Genomic DNA, 21713 nt, shown 5'->3' with positions numbered 1-21713 from the left:
TTTACTTGAGGTTGCATGGTTGGAAGATAGACGAATAAGACTAGACAGCGCGCAAATGCTCATTGGTTCAATCGTAGAAATAGAATTTCAAATTATTTTTTTCCATAATCTTTTTTTTTTTTTACTTTTAACATAGTCAAGAAAAAACCCCAAAACTCTTATCGTTAAGTTTTGGTGGTATCGAACTCTCAACTTCAAAAGCCATGTTCTATAAGTTTACCTGAGATCAGGTGCTCTAATAACCACTGAGCGATTGCAGGAACAACAATGCAACCATATTAAATGATATGTGGGACACCCAAATATTGTGACGTACTTCGTAACGAAATAAAAAAAAAAAACCACTGAAATCAAGTATAAGTTTATAAACATTTTCTTTCCCGAAATTGTTACCTAACAGCTTAGCACAATGGGAAATAGCGCCCACAACAAATCTGTAAGTAATGAGTTCGAATCTCGTTGAGGCTTTTCTAATTTTTACCTTTCCAAAAACTTTAAATGTATTTTTGGTTAAATATTATATATTGTAAAATTTGAAAATTCTAAATCGGTGAAAAATTTTGAATGTAAGTTAAATGATATGTGGGTCGTTGACAACGAGTTTACACACTTTCATCATTTTCCTAAAACTTTAAGTTGTTGGAATACAATGTAATATTTCTCATAAAGAGATTAATATGGTATAAAAATAACAATACCCACCCAGCCTTCGTAAGAAAAACACGTCATTTGGTCAAAACCTAATCGAGAGTCAAGTGTCCAGGTAGATTTTAATTAGTTTAAGAAGTAGTTTATTCATAAATATACACTGAAGTATAAAAATGAATCTGGACTGAACATCAGGCATAAAATAGCCCAATATATTAGTTCTCTCCATTAACAGTCCAGGTAGATGTCATTCGTAAGCCAACAAAAATAAAAATACCGTAACTTAACTTATGTCATCTTTGAAAAAGGGGAGTAAATCTTTGATGGGGCTAGCAAGTCTGGTAGATGACATTGACATACAAGTATATGATCCGCCGTTCACGCTTGGATGTCAAAACGAGACTTTATATACGGTATTTGAAAAAGTATGAACAAGACATCACCGGGATGGTGACCATCACAAAGGACCCCGCTTAAATAATGGAAATTAGGATGAAGAGTTTTAGAGAACTTTGCTTTAACATTAACCTCTGACTAATTAAGTTCAAGATCATTTAGCATCCTTTGTCCGACATGCCCTCAATTGGTGTAGTATAAAGCAAATAAGACAAAGAAAATAGAATAAAGGGTAAAGACAACAGCTTTCGTTGGAGCTACATGACAATTAAAGTAGAAGCTTAATTTAAGGTCACTGAACATTCCTTACCTTCAAGCAGTCTTTTGGAAAAATCTAAGCAAACTTGAACCACGGAGAGAAAACTATAGCCCAAAACTTAAATTCAAAGATATCTACGTTGACCTTCACCTTTGACATAGAAATTTTAACTTGGTTTATTAAGGTCTATACAAACAACTGCTTGTTGTATAGCCCGGACAAAGATTTTACACAAAGGTCTGATTTATATTTGATCTTGACATTTGACCTATAAACTTTGTTCAATGTCACTGCGTTTTAATCAAAGGTATTTTGTTGGTGAAGTATGGTTAACATTGATTAACATTGGGACAAGGAAAGAAAGATAATATATGGTCTGGACAAGTATTTTACCCATAAGTCAGCTTTGTTTTAACCTAAGAGCCAGAAACTTGCTTAAAGGTCACTGATCCAGTTTTCACCCAAAAACATTGGGTGGAGCGTGAGTCACATTTGGCCAAGGGGAGAGAGAATATGCTACGGACAAGGGATGTTGCACGGACGAACATTTGGATTGATCACAAAAGGGGCCGGTGGGCAGAGCTGGAGATCTAAATTACTTTGCGCAGAATATTATGGGATAATTATTGGATAATTCATACATATAACAAGGCAACCACTCATCCATACGCCATCATACTGACCAATCAACTGCTTGTCGTAAAATTTGGTCTATACGGAGCACATTGCATAGGCGTCGGAACCAGGGGAGGGGGCTAGAGGGGGCTTAGCCCCCCCACTTTTTTCAAAGTTAGACCTAAACATAGCTAGCATCAGGGAGGGTTCGGCCCTTCCCCCCCCCCCCCACTTTTTCTCGCAGGAAACAAAATTGTTCCTAAATTTACCTTAAAAAGATTGAAATATTCATAGTGATATTGAAAATTGGAGCAATAGGTATAATAGCCCCCCCCCCCCTCCCACGGATGAGGAATTTCATAATTTGGGAAATTTTATTTTGGCGGGTAAAATTGGAGGTATAATCATCGGTATAGTACCACCCCCACCCACAAGTTTTCTCATCCTTTCTTAGCATTTTTCTATCCTGACATGACATAAGAATTTTCAGTTTTCCATCATTCAAACACGTCTTCATGTTCATCCCAATCTTTTTTGACGATTAGTTGTCACTTGGTCGTTACATGTATACTCTCGCTCACAAATACTATCATTCATTTTGGTACAAGTATCACGCAACTAGCAGAAGAATGATCAGGGTTGTCAATGATAAAAGACCATAAAGTCTCTGCGAATTCATAAATGTAAATACACAAAAGTGCAGAGGGCTAGGCCATTGGTTGTTTAGTAATTGGTTTCTTCTATAGCTATGCGCAATGTATCACGTTAGAGCTCTCACAAAGCTTGATTGATATTTGAATCGATACGTTACTTGAATGAATGGTTTGTTGTGTTACACGAATGATGACCCTTTTTACAATTATTCCGAGATAATTTACGCCTAATCCTATTTCAATGCAGACAGGTCTTCAAATTATAGACCCCTGTTTGGCGTTCATTCAAGCTCGTTTAAGACTTCCTCTGTGGTAACCACATTCACCAACAGTAAGGATACTACTACCCCATCCCTTTTTTTGGCAAGGACAAATTATCGGGAATGTTTGAATATTTTGTTATATTGATGAGAGGTTTATCTTTAAATTGTGACAAAAGTGTAAAGTGAGTGCATTAATTAGGATACGAATGGGATAGATAAGGAATTCACCAAAGACAAAATTACCCCCTAAAAAAAATTACACCCCCCCCCCCCGTAAAATAGAAAATCAGAAAAGGCGAAGCGGGTATAAGATGTAGTATTAACAATAATTCTGGTGAGTATTTTTGGTAATAACATTTACTGTTAACCAACTACATGAATTATTCGTGACAACTTAATTTTCAGGATCAAGCCTTATCCATACTCATGTTGTTATTTACAACCATAATTTCTTGCATGTGAATAAAAGTTGATTTTCAGTACCTGATTCTATCTAGCTTATGGACAAGTCTTTCAAAGGAGGAAAGAGAGGTAATTTATTTCCATTAAATACCAAGGAGAATTAACCTGAACACAGTGCTTGGTTACATCTTGTCTGGATATATGTATCCATTAACTAAACTGAATTTTTATATCAAGTATTGGGTGCATTTATCATAAATATCCAACCTCTGAAATGATGAAACAAACACATAAAAGTACTGAGAGACAAATTTATTTGTAACAAAAATAAAGTTTTACATAAACAGGTAAAAAAAACTAAACTGGTGCCTAGACATCAGGATACCCTTGGATCTGTATGTAAGATGGGCAGATTGGTCTTCGGCAACATTTTCCTGCTGGAGGACTTTCCCAGTGGCAAACATCAGGAAGTTGCAGTTGTGGGCACCTGAAGTTTAAGACAAAAGATCATCATGGTGAGTAAATAAATGTTGTTACTTAAAAAAAAATCATCTAATTCAAATATTTAACGGAATTTCTCAATTATTTATAATACATTGATATATATATGCATATATAACAGCAAAGAACAATTTTAGGAGGATTTCTTATAAAAATGATGTTCATTTATAATTTTTTCAACAGTGCTACTTGTAAATCTTGACATGTTTCTTACATTTCACTGCACTGGTAGAATCCTCTAGCTGCGTCCGTGCATTTACAAGTTAGTTTGCAGTTTTCGCTCCAGGTCTGGTCTTGTCCATAAGCCACACCATTGTAATAACAAGCATCTGAAAGATGTTTTAAGGGTTTGTAAGTTTTGAAATGAGTGGAAATGAGTAAAGGTAGCTTTTGCCTAAAACCTATGTCCATATATCAGCCTTAAATTTACCATCCCACAAATTATAAAGCTTTTGAGCTTATAATCTTCTGATCTGTATCAAATCTTGATCAAGAAAAGCTGTATTAAAATAATTTTTGAAAATACTGCACATTCAAATCAGCTTTAATTTACTTTAAGGAAGCCTACATAAAATGATGACAACTTCTGATATAGGATGGAACTTAATATCATGGTACAAGCTAACAATTTTTTTAAAAAAATTGCTGCTGGTTTAAGTGACTTACTGGTCGCCACAACCTTGACAACAGGACAGCATTGGCCGGCAACCTGTACAACTTGCCATCCACTGGGGAGATTTTCAAATTTAGGGCACCTGAAGGAAAAGAAGAAATTATTAATCTGAAATGTCACATATCCGTAATTACCATTTTATTACATTCCCAAGGCATTGGGACATTTTATTTAAGCAGTCATGAAAAAATTGCATTTCAAGTTAAAACAAATCATCCAATGGTCTAATACATGAATATAATATAAAAAATGCTGTTTCGGTAATTGATGAAATCATTTGCAGGCATAATCACTTTTAAATTCTTAATTAAAAAGAAATTGCACAAAAAATCAAAACTTCAAACACAAAGAATAAACAAAAGAAAACAGCAATATCAATAAAACACTTTATTGTCCAACAAATTTTACATGATTTAAAAAAAAAAAAAAAAGGTACGAAAAAAAAAGTGCAACAATGGATGAATCTAATCCTGAGGATATCCAGAGATAACAATCGGAGGAGGACACTTTGGCTGTCGGCAACATTTGCCTGGTGCTGGGTCTTCCCAGTGACAATCGTAGCCAGGGGGGAATTCCATTGCAGGACATCTGTAACATTTTATGTATCATTGTTAATTTATATACCTTGTGCCCTCACATAGAGAAAAAGAAAGATCTTGGTTGCTTTCTCTTTTCTAAACCTTTTTATTAATCTTTGAAACACTTTACCGGTAACTTGAACCCTAACAATACCATATATCCGCAGTTATGTACAATCACTTTTTTCTTTTTAATTTGCTTTTTTTATGCATGTTTTAAAAAATAATTATGCAAAAATTATACAGGCTATACGTTATTTTGTCCTTATATTTTTCTTTGCAAAATGGTTGTATTTTGTGGTCTGATCAAGTTGTAGAATAAAATACACTAATTTCAATACACAAAAAAATCTTCAGGTCCGATATAAAACCAAACTCGCCTTTCCCTGCACTGATAAAATCCTTGTTTGGCATCTGTACAAACACATGACAGTTTACAGCCATCGCTCCACGATTCATCTTGTCTGTGAGTGGAGCCTTTGTACTGGCACACATCTAAAGACCAAAACAAAGAAAGTATTATTTTCAATTTTTATGACAGACGCACTGAAATCTCAAAATATAATTCTGTTTATGTTTTTGGAAGGATTTATTTGAGCTTTTTCCCTGAAACTCTTAAAACATGGGAGAATTTTAATTTTTTTTCAATATGAGACTTCTCCTTACCATCAATATGCACATTAATGTCTAGAGTTGGGCAGCACTGTCCTGGCTTATCGACCAAAGCCCAGCCCACTGGAAGGGAGTCATAGCGTGGACATCTACAACATTTGAATAAGACTGCTGTCAAACATCTTTCATGTCTTACACACCAGATAAAAAAACCAGAAAAAATCCAGGAAAAAGGAACACGTTAACTGTTAATGCAAGAAAAAAAGCACATGTAAAGAGTACTTATCTGTGAAGCATACTCTTCCCCAACAAGCATTCCCTGATACAGCAGTCAAGCCGTAAGAAAGCATCGTCATTCAAAAGAGCCACAAAACAAACCGACACTTGTGCGAATTTTTCTTTTATGAATAGTGACAAAAAAGATGCAGAGTTTAGTCGAGTGATTAATGAACAATTTAATGTTTAATAGTCTGTGCTGTAGCGTGAAGCAGCAGAAAGCAAAATGAGATTTTTATTCTTTTTAAAAAATGTAAATCATTTCAGGAATGATGGGATGTCAAAAATAAAACTCCATACCGCAAATTATATCATTCATATTAAACGTGAAATGTTTAAAAACCGGAATGACAGAAAGTGCGAATGTTAAATGTCCGAAGCAAAAATGTGATTATATTAATTCTTGATTTACATGGACATCTAACATTCTTTTAACTTTGAGAATACGTCTCTTTGTATATATCTTTGGGCAGTGATTCACCATACACAGCAATCTAATCACTTGTATGTTTTTCTTTCACATGGTATATCAACTAAAGCATAAAAAAGCCCCATTAGCCTTTCACTGGAATTTACACTGTAAAATGCAAGGTACTCACAATCGTAAGCATTTGGCGATTCCATCATTACAGGTACAGTTCTTAGCATCAGCACTGCAGCCATCTTGCCACCATGTTCCATGAGCATGAGTAACTCCATCCGAGTAGCGACAGGCCTTTGCTGTGAAAATCAAAACACAAAAAATGAATTTAACAAATCCAAAAGTATTTCTTAAACAGAGAGAGAGAGAGATAAAGAGAGAGAGAAAATATGAATGTGTAACAAATAAACATATGATATTTAATATTTATGATATTAAGCCACAGCTTAATTTGGCCCAACATTGAAAGAGTTACTTATTCTCTATACTGATAGGTTTATAGTATTAAAAATTCTAAAAAAAAAAACTTCTTTATACCAGTAGCAAAGTTACAAAATTTTAAGTCACTGTCTTCAGGCCTATTCTCTTAACAAAATCACCCTGATAGAACGTGAAGCTTTGAGAAAGATAACTCTCGTTAAAACCTACGTGCAGCAGTAGTCATGGCTAAGCCACTTCCTCCGGCACACATGTTGCAGGTCTTCATACAGTTTTTCTGGGCCCACTGGGAGTAAGCAATAGAGGTACAGATCGAGATGTCCATCTGGGCACACACCTCTGGAGACTCGTCGTGACAGACAGATTGGGCGGTGGTGGAGCCACCTGAAGGACAGCGAATATTTTCAATGATAACATAAGACTATGTCACATTTCTTTGTATCGATATATTGAAATCTCGTGTTTGACAAAGCAAGCAATTTAAGACAATCCAGCATTAATTTTGTTTATTTTTTGTTTTATATTGCCCCGTGTTTAACATATATTGTAACAAGCAATATGACTATTCAGCATTAAATTTTCTTATTTTTGTATTGCCCCCTTGTTTAACAATACAAGCAATGACAATAATCCCCATAAAAAACTCATAATTTTTGTTTATCAGCCCTTCTTCAACAAAACAAACAATAACAACCCAGGATTAAAATTACTTTGCGTAAATCTGAAGCACAGGTTGAATAATTGATACCATGCACTTACAGTAGCTACAGAAAGCCTGGCAGTTTTCTCTTGCCCATGGTTCAAAGATGCCGGTGCAGGAGTCTTTGCCGTAATCTTGACAGTTGTCCAACTTGTCGCGGCAGCCAAATGGTAGCGGCGTAGTGGTGGGTGGGGTGTGGGCACAGTCGTATTCTAACAAAGAGCAAAGTCATTTTCACTGTTATCCATTTAATCATAATGACATTTTATGTCAATAAAAGTTTATAAAAACTGGTGTACTTGGTATATCCAGATAATGCTGGTATTTTAGCTTATAACTAAAAACAACAAATAAGTCAAATCATATTAATTTAGGAAATAATGACAAGTAAAATGTAATCTTTGATTTGTTGAGCGATGAATTAATTAAAAAAAAAAATTATGTACATGTAGAGCACATCTAAGATTTGGAGGAAATTTTAAAAAATTTATAGTTTGATTCCCGAAGTGTGGCAAAATCGAATCAAGGTATGAACACAAGCACTTTCATTAATATTGTATCATGCACATAGCAAAAAAGGATAACCAGGAATCAAATAAAAAGTAAACCTAGACCAAAACATACCACAGAGATTGCAGTAGTTTGGACAGTTTCTCTTTGCCCAAGGAACGTATGGAGCAACACAGGCCTGCTGTCCGTAGGATTCACAGGTAGACAGGGTGTCTTTGCACCACTCGCAGGATGGTTTAGTGGGCTTAGGTGTGGTGGTGGTGCCAACAGGAACCACGTGGGGGCAGTTCAGTTTCTTGCAACAGTCACCAGGAACAGTGTCCAAAGTACAGAAAGATGGCAGTTCGGTGTAGACTGGACATCTGTGAACCCAAAAATTACTCAGAATTGTTGGAGAAGTGACAAGGCATGATACAATTTCTCCTGTATGCATGTACAGTACAACATGCTTATAGAGTAGTGACAGGGCCGAACAATTTTGACTCATTTTTTTTTTTTTAAATATTTCATGAATTCAATAATATACTGATATATTCCTTAAGATCACTTTAAACTTCAACAATCCTCTGATGGAATTTGATATTATTTTTTTAGCAGAAATGTCACAATAAAATACAAATTTTTTTTCCTTAGTTTTTTTGGCAAGAAAAATATACATGTAAATTGTATGCTTCCCAAGTACATTTTGGTATTTGTAAGAATAATACATGTGTACACTACAAGTAATCTCTTTGTCATTAAAGACATATCTGACCTCAAATCTTATAACAAACTTTACCTAGGTGTGCAAGAGAACTGTCCAGTGGATGCGTCGTCACATCTACAGTCAAAGTCGCAACCGTCACTCCATGACTGACTCTGCTGGTACTGACGTCCCTTGTAGATACAGACTGTTAAAGACAGAGAGAGATTTAAACTTACAGAACATTGCAGCTTCATAGAAAAATGAAGAGAAACTGTCAAAGTTTTTACATCTTGATATAATTAGAAGATGATGGTCATTCCCATAAAAAAAAATACAAGTTCCTGTTCGACATAAAAGAAAAAATTTACTATAAATGTATAACATTTGGTTGCATACTCTATAGCACATTTTTGGCAGAAAACAGATTTAACTACCGATAAATGGAGTACCAGTACATCAAATCCACTCTAACTTTTTAAAAAATTAAATATTGTACAATCTAAATATTATAGTTTAAGATAGCTGATAAAATGTCATACCATTTCTGCTTCCAGACATGTTAGAGTATCCTCCCGATCCCATGGCGGCGTAGTTTGTGTCGGGTCTGAAATTGACGTATCCTCCGCTGAGGGAAGGTACGATGGGGAATGAAGTCTGGACCTTTGTGGGATCCACAACCTGGCCATTAGCGAGGGTACATCTGGGCTCAGAGCAACATTTTCCATCCACACGGACCATGTAGCAACGGCTAGACTCCAAGTTATTGTAGGTTGGGCATCTGATGTTTGAAAATACATATTCATACTTGTATTATATTCAAATGTTTGACAAAATTATTCAAAGATAACATTTTAAAAGTGAAATGTAAAATATTTGTAAGTCAAGGAAGATCATGTCTGATATGCAAATAATAAGTTTCATCTAGTCCTTCTCACAAGATTTAATTGTGGAATGATTTCTATTAATTTTCTTTTGATAATTTTGTCTTAAAAACTTACGATGAAATGCATTCATAATATCCGGAAGATCCGTCCTTGCAGGTACATGTGTAGTCGCAGCCATCGTTCCATTGCTCTCCTTCATTGTAGATAAGGAACTGGTTACCATTCTTTGATGGGAAGATACACTGATCTGTTATAAAAAAAAACATATATAAATTTTTATCAATATTTTACTTTTCATGTACAAAATACAATTTTGCTGAGATGATTCCGGTTGGTTCAGTTATAAATTCTGTCAAGTCATTGAACGCACTTCACGGCCTGTTTATCATTCTAATTTCTGAGATGGGTCAACCATTGAGAGAGAGAGAGAGAGAGAGAGAGAGAGAGAGAGAGAGAGAGAGAGAGAGAGGCTAGCAGTAGACAGATCAATTATCATAAAAAGGAGACAATTCATCAGCAAGCAAAAGGACCTCAGCTTGACACGATTTTTTGGACATACCTCTGACCATGGTGATCTGGCTCTGAGAGATGGGGAATCCCTGTCCAGGGAATGCTGGGACGGTGGTTGTTGGGGGGTTGGTTGGCATGGTGTAGACAACCTGTCCTGAGAGGCCACCGAAAGGTGCGGCGGTGATGAAACTTCCATCCGGCATGGTAGGGGCAGGTGTGATCTACCAAAACATCCATAAAATATAGTTTCATTTTTGTAAAGTACTGTACTTTGTGGGTGCAAATTCTTACATTTTGTATCCAAAATACATGTAGATACACTCTGGTTTTTCAAGGGAATTTTTATACATGTTTAATTTTTTTAATTTATTACTATAAAGAAAAAACAAAAGAATTTTTTTTAGCACCAAATTTTTTGCAGATGAGATGAAACTACAAATATTTGCAGAAAAAGGGCACCTTTAAAAATACAACATGGATAAGTTCATTTAAATTTTCTCCCACAACTGAGAGGCGAAATGTGCATACCTGTACTTCTGATGGTGGAACATAAGAGCCATTGGTTCCAGGAATATCACAGCTGAGTTTGGGACAGCATTGTCCTGGAATTGCGACCTTTCTACAGTATGTGGGGAGGGTGGGTGGATAAACAGGGCATCTGAGGAAAAAATCATCCAATACATTCACATCAGATACTGGTATTGTCACAGATCAACAATATGGTTTGTGTGTTATGGTTTTTTATTATTTTTTTTAATCAAGAGTGACTCAAAATTGACCGATTTCTACCAAAATAATTTTATTTTTCACAAAGTTCCCTGTCTGTATCTAGAATTAATGTGAGATTTTACAATATACTTTCCTTAATTTCAGAACTTCTTTTTCTCATAGGAGACAATTTGGTAAGGTGATTTAACTATTTTACTTATTCAGTAAGGTAATGTATAAACTGAAAGGTCAAAAAGAAAAAATATTCAGAACAACTGCCTAGATATGCAAGAATAAAAAAAATATAAACTGTGCTTACTTGGATACACATTTGTATTCGCCCATCTTGGCATTAACACAGGTGCATACATAGTCGCAGCCATCTTGCCATGACTCTCCTTCCCTATGTTGGACGCCCTTGTATATACAAGCACTGTAACCTATAGAAGAGTAGGGAAGCAAATGTTAAGACAGACAAAGAGCTACATTTTAAAAGGAGTTGAACAGAAAATTCTTGGTATCTATGTTTTCAATTTATAATGTAATTTTCATACTCTGCACTGCAAACGAAAAAACTAATTGTCGATCTAGCTAAATAATTGAAAAAAAAGAGATTCAATGTTTTACTTAAAAGGGTCTGTATTTCATAACTTTTCCAGCTGAAATTATATTGTGAAATGAGTTCTCAAATGATTATCAAGATCTTTTTTAAAAATCTCCATAACAACATGATAATAGTCGAAGAATGATTAGACTGACCTCCTGATGCAGTGAATGGATTGTTGGAGCCTGGTTTGATCTCGTTAGAGCCGTAGATGGTGTTGTGAGAACCAATAGGGACCACATTGAATGCGTTGGGTGCGGGTGTGGAGGATCCAACCATGTTGTTGTAGATGGGTTGGTAATTGATGGGTCCGCTCTGACATTTTGGAACCCTGCAGCATGAGTCAGCGGGGTCGGCCACAAGGGTGCAGTAAGATGGCAGGCCAGAGTACACTCTGCATCTGCTCAACCGAAAACAAAACGTATCAGCGATTCCGAAAATGCTCACAAAATCCAAGCAAACAGATACAAATACAAAGAATGGACAAGCATCTTTTTAAGGTGCCTAGAAATTGTGTTCTTTGTGTATTAATACACTGAGTTTATCTAAAACTAAGGAAGTACATATGTACTCCAACATGATAGATCCTCATTGCATGGAGGACAAGACCAGGTTAGATCCTCACCACACAGAGGATGGACCAACAGATTTACACCCGTACCTAGCATCACATCTGTAGTTGTTCTGCTTGGCATCCACGCAGACACATCTGTAATTGCAGCCATCGTCCCAGGTAGCTCCTTGTACGTGGACGGTGTTATCGGTGTAACGGCACATATCTGGTGGACAGAGATTGACAAAATCAGAAAACTTAATCTGGGTAAAATAACTATTGGTCAGCTTTTGTTGCACAAATTGCATGGAGGCAAAAAATTCTTCCAATCTGACAGTTTGCAAATCAATCCAATGATATTTCTCCTACACATGAAATGGTATTTTGATGATGACAATGTAATACCTTGTGGTCGGGTGACCTCTGGGGGTACTGTTTGGTAGGTGACGGTCACTGGTCTGATGGTCGTACTGGGCTGGGGTTTGGGGGTGGTCTTACTCTCGTCACACTTGGCTCTCTGGCAGCAGGCGTTGTTGGGGTCTTGTTCGTAGGTACAATACCATGGCAGGTTATAGTATTGTGGGCAACTGCAAAGTTCAGGATTAAAAGTGAGCACTTTATATGAATAATAAAATAATAATCTCCATTTATTTAAATAAATAAAGCCTAACATGGGAAAAAATCATCATTTTTATAGCAATATACTATAATCTAAGGGGCTACAGTTCTGTTGAAAACATGATTAAAATGGCTTACGTGTAAGTGCACTTGTACTGTCCTCTACGAGCATCCAAACATTCACATGTCAGCTTGCAGCCATCTTGCCATCTGTCATTCTGATGGTAGATTTTGCCTTTGTACACACATGCTCCTGAAATGTGAAAAACAAACTGGGATTGAAATCTCGTGTAATGGCACACTGTCAGGAAGAATCTTGTTCTTAAATGCAAAACAAGCTACACTGAATTTACCCAAGACCTGCTATTTGTTTTTTTAAAAGAAGATATTTTACACTGCATAAACTGACTGATAATCTGTCAATAATAACCAACACTTGTATTATCAGCATAGAAATGTCTTACTATATGTACATGTATGTCAGAGAAAGCAGGTCTATAAACTGTGTTGTTGATAACCAACTTACCACCAGTGCCATTGATGAGAGTGTTGAGAGGGTTGTTGGGCCCGATGTTGGTCTGGCCTCCGAAGCCTGGGTTCTGGACTGGGTTGGCATAAAAGACTGGGCGGGGGGTGGTGCTTCCGGTGAATCCAGGAGGCATGGTTGGGGCAATGTTGCAATCGGGTACCACGCAGCATGGATCGTTCTTATCGGCGACCAATCGGCAGGTGTCTGGGATCTGGTTGAACTCTGGGCATCTGTTATTGTTGGTAAGTGGTGAAATATGTTACAGAAAAATATTTTCCTCAAATCTACATTCAGTTTCACTACAAATGAACTGTGAAAGCTAATTTGATACATGTATTCCCCTTTGCAAATGTTGGTTCCAAAGCAACAATAATTTCACTCCCATTGAACTGTACTAGCTAATTTGATATTTCCCTTTTGCAAATGTTGATTATAATTAATTCTCACTATCACAGTCATTTTGTTACTATAATAAATATTAAATACACATTTTTTTCTATGATAACTTTGATAAAAAAAAAAACCGTAACAAACCTAGATCTGCAGCTGTAGAGATTGTTTGTGACATCATCACAGGTACAGATTTTGTCACAGCCATCTTGCCAGGTCTGTCCTTGTCTGTAGTACACACCCTTGTACACACAGAATCCTAAACACATCAAACAAAATGCATTACTTTCCAGCTTCAAGTTAATTAATCTATTGGTTACTTGCCATAGATAACCAAACTTCTATATAATATAAAATTCAGCATTTGAAAAATCATCCCCCCCAATAAATCACAATAACCTCATATTTAGAAAGATTTCATTACTTTAAGCGAAAGTAAATGTATTGTTTACTGGCCATTGAAAAATCATAACCCTATAAAATTCAGCATTTCGAAAATTGTTCATTAAGATATCACACTAATTCTTACATCCTATCACATCCCCAACTCTTACCGACTCTGAATTATACAAGACTGAAAGTATACAAGTATACAAAGCCTTGAAGTATACAAGACTGTGAAGTACACAAAACGTCCATGTACACAAGACTTTCAAGTATACTATACTGACCGTTGACTGGGGCTGGAGTGTTGCTTCCAGAGATGGGTGATGGCTGGTTAGGGTTGACGTACATGGGGGTGGTGGGGGGCATGGTCTGGTACTGTGGGGGAATGCTGGCCAGTGGTGTTGGGTTCTTGGGATTTCCACAATATGGCACTCCGCAGCACTGGTCATTTGGATCTTGAACCAGTACGCAGTAGTTTGGAAGGTTGGGGAATTTCTGGCATCTGCAATGCAAAAAAATGTAAGGAATAAATAAACTTGAGCAAACGTAAATACTTTTTCACAAAAAGACCCCACTAGCTTTTCCCTCTTCGGATCCCTTTTTTTCAATAATGACCAAGTGATCAAATGCCTTTACCTCTCTGTGCATCTGTAACGGCCTGTCATGTCGTCCATACATTCGCAGTTGTATTCGCAACCATCAGCCCATCTATCTCCCTTCCTGTGAATTGTTCCCTTATAATAGCATCCTAAAAACAATAGAAAGAGAACCATATATTTATCTTAACTCATTATTATATTGAAAAATAGAAATCATCCATATTATGGAATAACCCCTTGATTACTTTTTTCAAAATGCTAATTCAAATATATGTACCTTTTCTTGGAGTGGGTGTGACATTAGATCCACTGGTAGCTGGTTGAGGTTTACCATTGACCATAATGGTTGGCAGGGGTTCTGGTGGTGGAGTACCGTTTCCTGTGATGGTACCGAAAGCTGGCTGTGGGGGCTTGACTAATCCAGGAGTTGGGGTGGCTCCAGGTTGAACCACTGGGCAGTTGGGGGCCTTACAACATGTGGGGTCAGCAGGATCTGGAACCAGGGTACAGCCATCGGGCACTCGTGGGTAGACATTACATCTGTCAATCAAATTAAAAACAAGATTGTAACTTTTTAAAACCATGAAATGGCATTGTACTTAAAAAAAAACAAAAAAAACAGGGAATGGGGTTGGGCAGCAGAATAAATGACATCTAAACAATTGCTAGTGCACTTTTCATATATGTCGAAAAAAATCTAATTTGAAATTTCTAATATATAAAGAGAAAAATTTCTTTATTTGGACATACATGTAAATATATCATTAATTGCAAGTTTTAGATTTACCAAAAGACCTTGGCAAAAATCATTCTGGTAGTTCAGAAATTCAATATTTGAAGAATGCATTTTGACAACATTTTTATCAAACAAATCATAGGATATGGAACCTCTGTCTACAGCTGTAGTATCCGGTTTTGGCGTCCACACAGACACATTTCTTGTCGCAGCCATCGAACCATTCCTGTCCCTGTCTGTAAGCCTGTCCGTTGTACACACAGATCTCTGTATCACAAAAAAAATTTAGAACAGCTATCATTACCATACTTTACAAAGGAAGTTTAGAGAAAAACAAAATTTTGGAGAAAATTTGGTGATTTTCTTATAATTCTCTCTGGTTTCTGATAATTCTCTCATATGATTGTATTAATCTCGAAATCTTGTATCCTTAAAATAACAAAGTATATGTACTTCAAAAGTAAGGTTCTCAAAGTTTTAGATTCACGAGGCCATATCTAAAACCTGAACTTACCGAGAGGAGGGGGAGCTGTGTATGGGTTTGGCATGCCTGGGCTGGGAGTCACCTGCCCTGGTTTGGTGGGGGCGGCGGTTGCCTGGATGGGACAGTACACAGACTGGCAGCAGGCATCGTTGGGGTCCTGGGTCATAGTACAGTAAGAAGGTACCTGTGGGTGCCTTGCACACCTGTTACAATGTAGAGAGAAAATATTTAGAGGTTGCTCATCAAAGACTAGAAATTGGTTTCGTCACATGATAAATGCACCTTGCTGAAATTCACCAGTTGTCGAAATAGGGTATCACATAAAAATGCACTTTTGAAAACAGCACACTCAGTAAAAAAAAGTGTAAACTGTATCAAAATTAAGGAATTTTATTTTTTCTTTAAAAAGGGTTATAAAAAAACCCCAAAAACTTAAAGATTACCTCTCTGTACACTTGTATCTTCCTGCTTGTTGGTCGATACATTCACACTGGAACTGGCAGCCATCCTGCCAAGTCTGTCCCTGTGAGTAAGCCTTGCCTTGGTACACACACATCACTGCAAAACAAGATTTCATAAAACTTCTCTGGTCCAACTTCTCCTTCAATGCATCTTATGTACAAATGATTAAAAATTTTGCAACGCTTATTCCTAACTCAGGTTTCCCCACCAAAAGTTTTCATCATCAAATCAAAAGTATTAGAAGAGGAATATCATAAACAAAGATTAATGTTAGCCAATTTTTATGGTTCAGAGGTACAGCATGGAGCTATAAATGATAAACACAAAAATAAATCCGGAACTTACTCTTGCCATAAATCTGAGGAATGCTAGGCTGTCCGGGTTCTGGTTTCTGGGGGTTGCCCATGAAGGTTCCCTTGTTGCCAGTGACCACTGTGAAGGGGTTGGTGGAGTTGACATCGATACAGATCGGGGCCTGGCAACACTGGTCATTGGGGTCAGTCACGAGCCTGCAGCCTGGCTTGGGTGCTGGGTAGCTTGGGCATCTGTAACACAAGGACATCTCTCATCAGTTCAGACATTGGAAGGAGAATATAATATGTATATGCTTTCCATATGAAATCAGACATCAGAAGGTTACGGTAAAAAAAATCTTATTTTATTTTTGGGCTTGGTCTGGCACCCCAAAATTCATCTTCTTTCGTAAACCATGGACGGTACTGTGGTTTCATCAATATTCGTTGAATACCAATTTTCGTAGATTTTGTTGTCAAGTTGATCCACGAAATTAAATGTTCATTGAAGTGCAATTTCTATTAACATTTTGTATTAATAGGGTCATTGGCCACGAATTTACGTATCCTTGAAACTGTGATTTTCACTTTATCCACGAAAATTGATACCCTTCAATATTAATGAAACCACAGTACTATACAAGTTTTTTTGAAAAACATTTTTAGTTATTGTTTTGTCTTACTGTACAGGGTGAACTACAAAATCAAGATCCCAACATCACGCCAAATTAAAATATGAAACACAAACCTCTCATCACAGTTGATTTGACTGTTCATAGCATCATCACATCTACAGATCTTCTCACAGCCAACCTTCCAGGTCTCTCCCTGCTTGTAGGGTACTCCATTGTACACACAGAATGCTGCGAGGAGAAGTAGCAATACATGTAGATTGGGTAAAATACGTTCCTTAACTGAGATATCCACACAATATGTTCACACATTTGATTCATGAAATCAAAGTGGAAAAGGTATTTGGTTTGATTGCTCAGTACATCATTTTGGGCAAAACTGCTACCCAAAGATCTTTCTAATATACATTCCATAAAAATTTATATACACTTAATAACTGATAAAATTTCCTTTCATTCCTTTTAAAATAAATTCTTATGACCCCTAATTATGCTTAAAAATAAGTGAATAAAAAATGATTGCATCAACAAATACAATTGTTTTTCGCATGAAAGATTTTTTTGGTCTAGATCTCATGCAGTTATTTAGCTACATGTATATCTTTTATTGCAAAATATTCAATCAATGAATGGAAAACTCTGGGCATCAGGAAAGTTTTATTGATCATCTAGATCCTATTCACCATAGTTTGCACCTTACCTGGATTTTTTTATGAGATAAAGTTTGCACCTTACCTGGCATTGGTGGGGGGTGGGCAGTCGGGGCGAGAGTGGACCCTGGTCCAGCTGTGGGTGGGATGATGGCCGGGCAATCAGGGAGAGGACAGCATGGGTCGTCGGGGTTGTACTTCAGTTTGCAGGTCAGTGGAACCTGGTTCAGGTTGGGGCACCTGTTCAACAGATAAATTATCAAATATTGATTATAAATATTCTATTTTTTCTAATTCTAGATCCCCCCTTCCAAAAAATAAGAACATTAATAGATAAGAATCAGTTTATTAAAACTTTGTGGAAACAAGGTATCTTAGTGATTGGATGCCAAAAAAAAACCAAGGATGGTTTAACTCAACCAATTACATGTAAATGTTTCAATGCAAAAAACCCCAAAAAACAAAACAAAAACAAACCCAAACAAATAAAGGACATTTACAATTACCAGCAGTGTCACACATTCAGATACTGACCTTTCTGTGCACATGTATCTTCCAGTCATTGAGTCAACACACTCACACAGATAGTCACAGCCATCTTGCCATTTCTGACCCTGTTGGTACATCTGTCCCTTGTACACACACATATCTAAAATAAATACAAAGTAATTTCACTATGTATAATAGTACTCTCCTTTACAAAACACAGCTCTGCATTCAGCTTTTTAACAGCACCCCCCCCCCATAAAGTTGATTAAAAGAGAAAAGAGCAATCATACCATACAAAAGGAACATTTTTTCTACACTGGCATGTTTTACTTCACAAGCTCCCAATCATATTTCTAATCCAATCATTGTTGAATTTAGAAGAGAGATAAAATAGCATATGATTTTTCCCCCCCAATTTGTTGACGACCTACGTGGGACAGGTGTGGAAGGTTCAGGAGTTCCAAAGATGATTGGTCCATTGGGATTGATGACAATCTTGAATGGTGTGGTCTGGGCAGGAGTTGGGGACTGTGTTCCTATGATGACTGGGGGCACAGTGTTACCCTGAGGACACTGAGGCACCTTGCAGCATTCAGGATCCTGGGGATCAGGCACCATAAGACACTGAGAGCCACCCTCATACTGAGGACATCTATATGGGGAAAAGGACCAGGGAGGTTTATAAAATTTAGAAGGCAAAATAACACAATTTAAGTTGCAGTGCTTTCATTATCTTGCAGAATATTTTTTTTTTGGTTCAAACAGTCAAGTAATTACCTTTGGGTGCATGTATAGTGTCCTGTTCTTCCATTATCACAGACACATTTCTGGTCACAACCAACATACCATGCCTGTCCTTGAGTGTAGGTCCTTCCATTATAAACGCAAACATCTGTTAATAAACAGAATTCTGGTGAAAATATATCCATATTTATATCAACACTCTTGCACAAAAAAATCCTTGCCAAAGATTGTTTTTGTTATTTCCATATTCGTACCCTGACCCATAAAACTGTTTCAGTCACTCTACAGATCTAAAATTTAAAGCCTGCAGAAACAGTGTTAAATGAATAGATTACAGATTGAAACAGTGGTTAATGGAAGGACTCTGACCTCCGGGCTGTGGAATGGGGATGACTGGAGCTGTGGTAATCTGCTGTGGTGGTACCAAGGTTGAGCCTGGGTTTGGTACAAGAGTGACACCCACGGGAGTGGTGTTCTCTGGTGGTACTGGGGTGGTAGGTGGGGTTGGAGGTGGACAGTACTGTACTTTGCAGCAGTTGTCTGTCTGGCTTGGTACCATGAAGCAGCTAGGCTGAACAGGGAAGGATGGGCACCTGTAAAAGCACATCAGAATCAAAAACCACTTCTTGCTAAGAACGTTTTTGATGGCCCTTCCTTAAAGCACATTTGAATAAACTTTAAAATCAGAATGTTAAACGTAGATGACATTGTTACCTCTCGGTACACTTGTAGCGGCCTGTGGCTTGATCGATACATTCGCAGTTGTAGTCACATCCATCTTGCCAAGTCTGTCCATTGGTGTATTGTTGTCCCTTGTAGACACAGAATGCTGCAATGGATCAGGTTATGCACTGTTATACAATACCTGTATTTTGAATCAATTCCTGAATTATCACTTTTCTGTAATGTTTTTTCCCCTTTTAATATCAATAATTTTCTCAACACTTACTTGGTTTGGGTGAAGGATTGTAAGGATTCTGTGTGGTAGGATTGTATCCCACAATCTCTCCTTTAGGCAGTGGTGTAACATAAGGATTGTAGGGTGTGGTAGGCTGGTTAGGATTGGGGGTGGTGGTTGGGTACTGAGGGTTGTAGGGTGTGGGTCTTGGGGTGCTGCAGACTGGCACCAGGCAGCATGGATCATTGGGGTCAGCAGTCTTGGTACATCCTGCAGGTAAGTTAGGATACTGAGGGCACCTGGAAGTATAAACAATGGACACTTAACAACACTGTAAATGCACCTTACCAATCTTTAAGTTAATGAAATTGCCATGTACACATAAAAGAAGTGAAATTTCAATAATGCCTGATTTCCAAATTCATATTAATTGCACATCAGTGTATCTAGTCTTGGCTTGACAGCTTGTAGTTATCACAAACATAATTCTAAATACCATAAAACTTGTCTTCTGAACGAGAATTTTCTTCACTTATATACACTTACCTGTCAAAGCAGTTGTAAATGTTGTTGTCAGCATCATCACATCTGCAAGTGGTGGAGCAGCCATCTTGCCAGGTCTGGCCCTGGGTGTATGGGACTCCCTTGTACACACAGAAAGCTACAAGTACAATGCAAACATTGTCATACAGAAGTCTTTGGTTGGCAAGGGTAAAAATCTATAGAATTAGTAATGAATGGATCCACATAAATGATGGCAAGTGCTTTGTGAAACTTTTGACAGTGGTTGCATGTTCCTTTACTGAGTGGTTTGATGGGTGGGGCATTGAAAAAAGAAATTTTTGAATTTTTTGACAGTGACATTGATGGTCACTTACTTGGTGGTTTGGTGGGTGGGGGTGTTGGCTGTCCAGGGGCAGGGGTTGTGGTCTGACGACACACAGCCACCTTACAGCAGTAGTCACTGGGGTCAGTCTCCAGGGTACATCCCGCAGACAGACGAGGAACTGTTGGGCATCTGTAAGATCAAGCTTAGCATCAGAATCTGTATGCATTATTCAAATTTTTACACATTTTTCAGAATATTGGGACCTAAAGTTTTATTTATCTACATGTAAAGTAGGAATGATCTACGGTAGTTATCATGTTAATATGCATGTAAATCAATTTTTAGCTTAGCCCAAAATCTTTAAAATGTGATATTTTCTAAATGAAAAAAAGAATAATTTAAAAACATAACATTGAACTGTAAATGAAAAAGGAGAAAAATATTCTTGTCTTAGCTGAGAAATTCCCATGTCAAGTGCCAAATTAACAGATATACTGTACATCCATTTTATTTTGGTGTCACAAAATTTGCGAAACAGGAGAAAATGTGTACCAATTTTAATTTGCCTTAGTCATTATTTTGCAATTCAAATTTTTTTTACCAAACATTATTGGATATAATTTCTGCATATTGAATATTTTGCAATTTAAAAGTGATCGAGAAAAAAAGCAAAAATCAGATCACCGGGTAAAAAACCCAGACACACAGTTTGCATTTTTATCAATCAAAAATCGGTATTGCTTAAATACTTGGTATATAAAAGTCCTCTCACCTCTCGGTACATTTGTACAATCCCATGTGTCCATCCTCACAGATACAGTTGTACTTGCATCCATCTTGCCACTGCTCACCTGTTCTGTAGGCCAAGCCATTGTAGATACAGACTGAAAAAAAATAAATTATTACTTCTTGCACAACATAAAATTAATGTGTACAAAAATGTTGACCAGTTCAATGGTACTGCAAAAGCTTTCTAAAAATTTAACTGCAAAGCTTTCTAAAAATATAACTCTTGACCCCTTAAAGCCAGTTTCTAACACATTGGTCAAACTGACAAATACAAATCAACAGACTTTATCTTAAA

At 37.0% G+C, this 21713-nt stretch overlaps 1 protein-coding gene across 2 annotated transcripts in view; it reads right to left on the bottom strand.

Moving 5' to 3' along the window:
- Positions 1-3533: 3533 nt before the first annotated feature.
- Positions 3534-21713, bottom strand: part of LOC105320876 (uncharacterized) — a 37085-nt gene continuing 18905 nt past the window's right edge. The window contains exons 37-73 of one of the 2 annotated variants that reach the window (XM_066078773.1): positions 21402-21513; positions 20679-20818; positions 20347-20461; positions 19852-20099; positions 19617-19731; positions 19272-19495; positions 18936-19050; positions 18590-18810; positions 18204-18318; positions 17755-17909; positions 17136-17250; positions 16440-16639; positions 16076-16190; positions 15663-15835; positions 15301-15415; positions 14690-14952; positions 14450-14561; positions 14098-14315; positions 13571-13685; positions 13034-13266; positions 12646-12760; positions 12295-12476; positions 11998-12115; positions 11492-11736; positions 11052-11172; positions 10553-10682; positions 10074-10245; positions 9629-9761; positions 9170-9408; positions 8724-8835; positions 8060-8307; positions 7495-7647; positions 6946-7119; positions 6476-6596; positions 4404-4492; positions 3952-4066; positions 3534-3723 (exon numbers count right to left, since the gene is read on the bottom strand). In XM_066078773.1, coding sequence (XP_065934845.1) covers positions 3606-3723; positions 3952-4066; positions 4404-4492; positions 6476-6596; positions 6946-7119; positions 7495-7647; positions 8060-8307; positions 8724-8835; positions 9170-9408; positions 9629-9761; positions 10074-10245; positions 10553-10682; positions 11052-11172; positions 11492-11736; positions 11998-12115; positions 12295-12476; positions 12646-12760; positions 13034-13266; positions 13571-13685; positions 14098-14315; positions 14450-14561; positions 14690-14952; positions 15301-15415; positions 15663-15835; positions 16076-16190; positions 16440-16639; positions 17136-17250; positions 17755-17909; positions 18204-18318; positions 18590-18810; positions 18936-19050; positions 19272-19495; positions 19617-19731; positions 19852-20099; positions 20347-20461; positions 20679-20818; positions 21402-21513 — 5804 coding nt within the window. In that variant the 3' untranslated portion in view covers positions 3534-3605. Of the gene's footprint in view, positions 3724-3951; positions 4067-4403; positions 4493-4829; positions 4999-5368; positions 5484-5654; positions 5750-6475; positions 6597-6945; positions 7120-7494; positions 7648-8059; positions 8308-8723; positions 8836-9169; positions 9409-9628; positions 9762-10073; positions 10246-10552; positions 10683-11051; positions 11173-11491; positions 11737-11997; positions 12116-12294; positions 12477-12645; positions 12761-13033; positions 13267-13570; positions 13686-14097; positions 14316-14449; positions 14562-14689; positions 14953-15300; positions 15416-15662; positions 15836-16075; positions 16191-16439; positions 16640-17135; positions 17251-17754; positions 17910-18203; positions 18319-18589; positions 18811-18935; positions 19051-19271; positions 19496-19616; positions 19732-19851; positions 20100-20346; positions 20462-20678; positions 20819-21401; positions 21514-21713 lie in introns of those variants that run through there. The other variant, XM_066078772.1, reaches the window with a different exon arrangement.

Source organism: Magallana gigas, chromosome 3, assembly GCF_963853765.1.
Source record: "Magallana gigas chromosome 3, xbMagGiga1.1, whole genome shotgun sequence".
NCBI classification, from domain to species: domain Eukaryota; kingdom Metazoa; phylum Mollusca; class Bivalvia; order Ostreida; family Ostreidae; genus Magallana; species Magallana gigas.
Note: the sequence above shows the minus strand (reverse complement) of the source record. Positions and strands in the feature narration are given on the sequence as shown.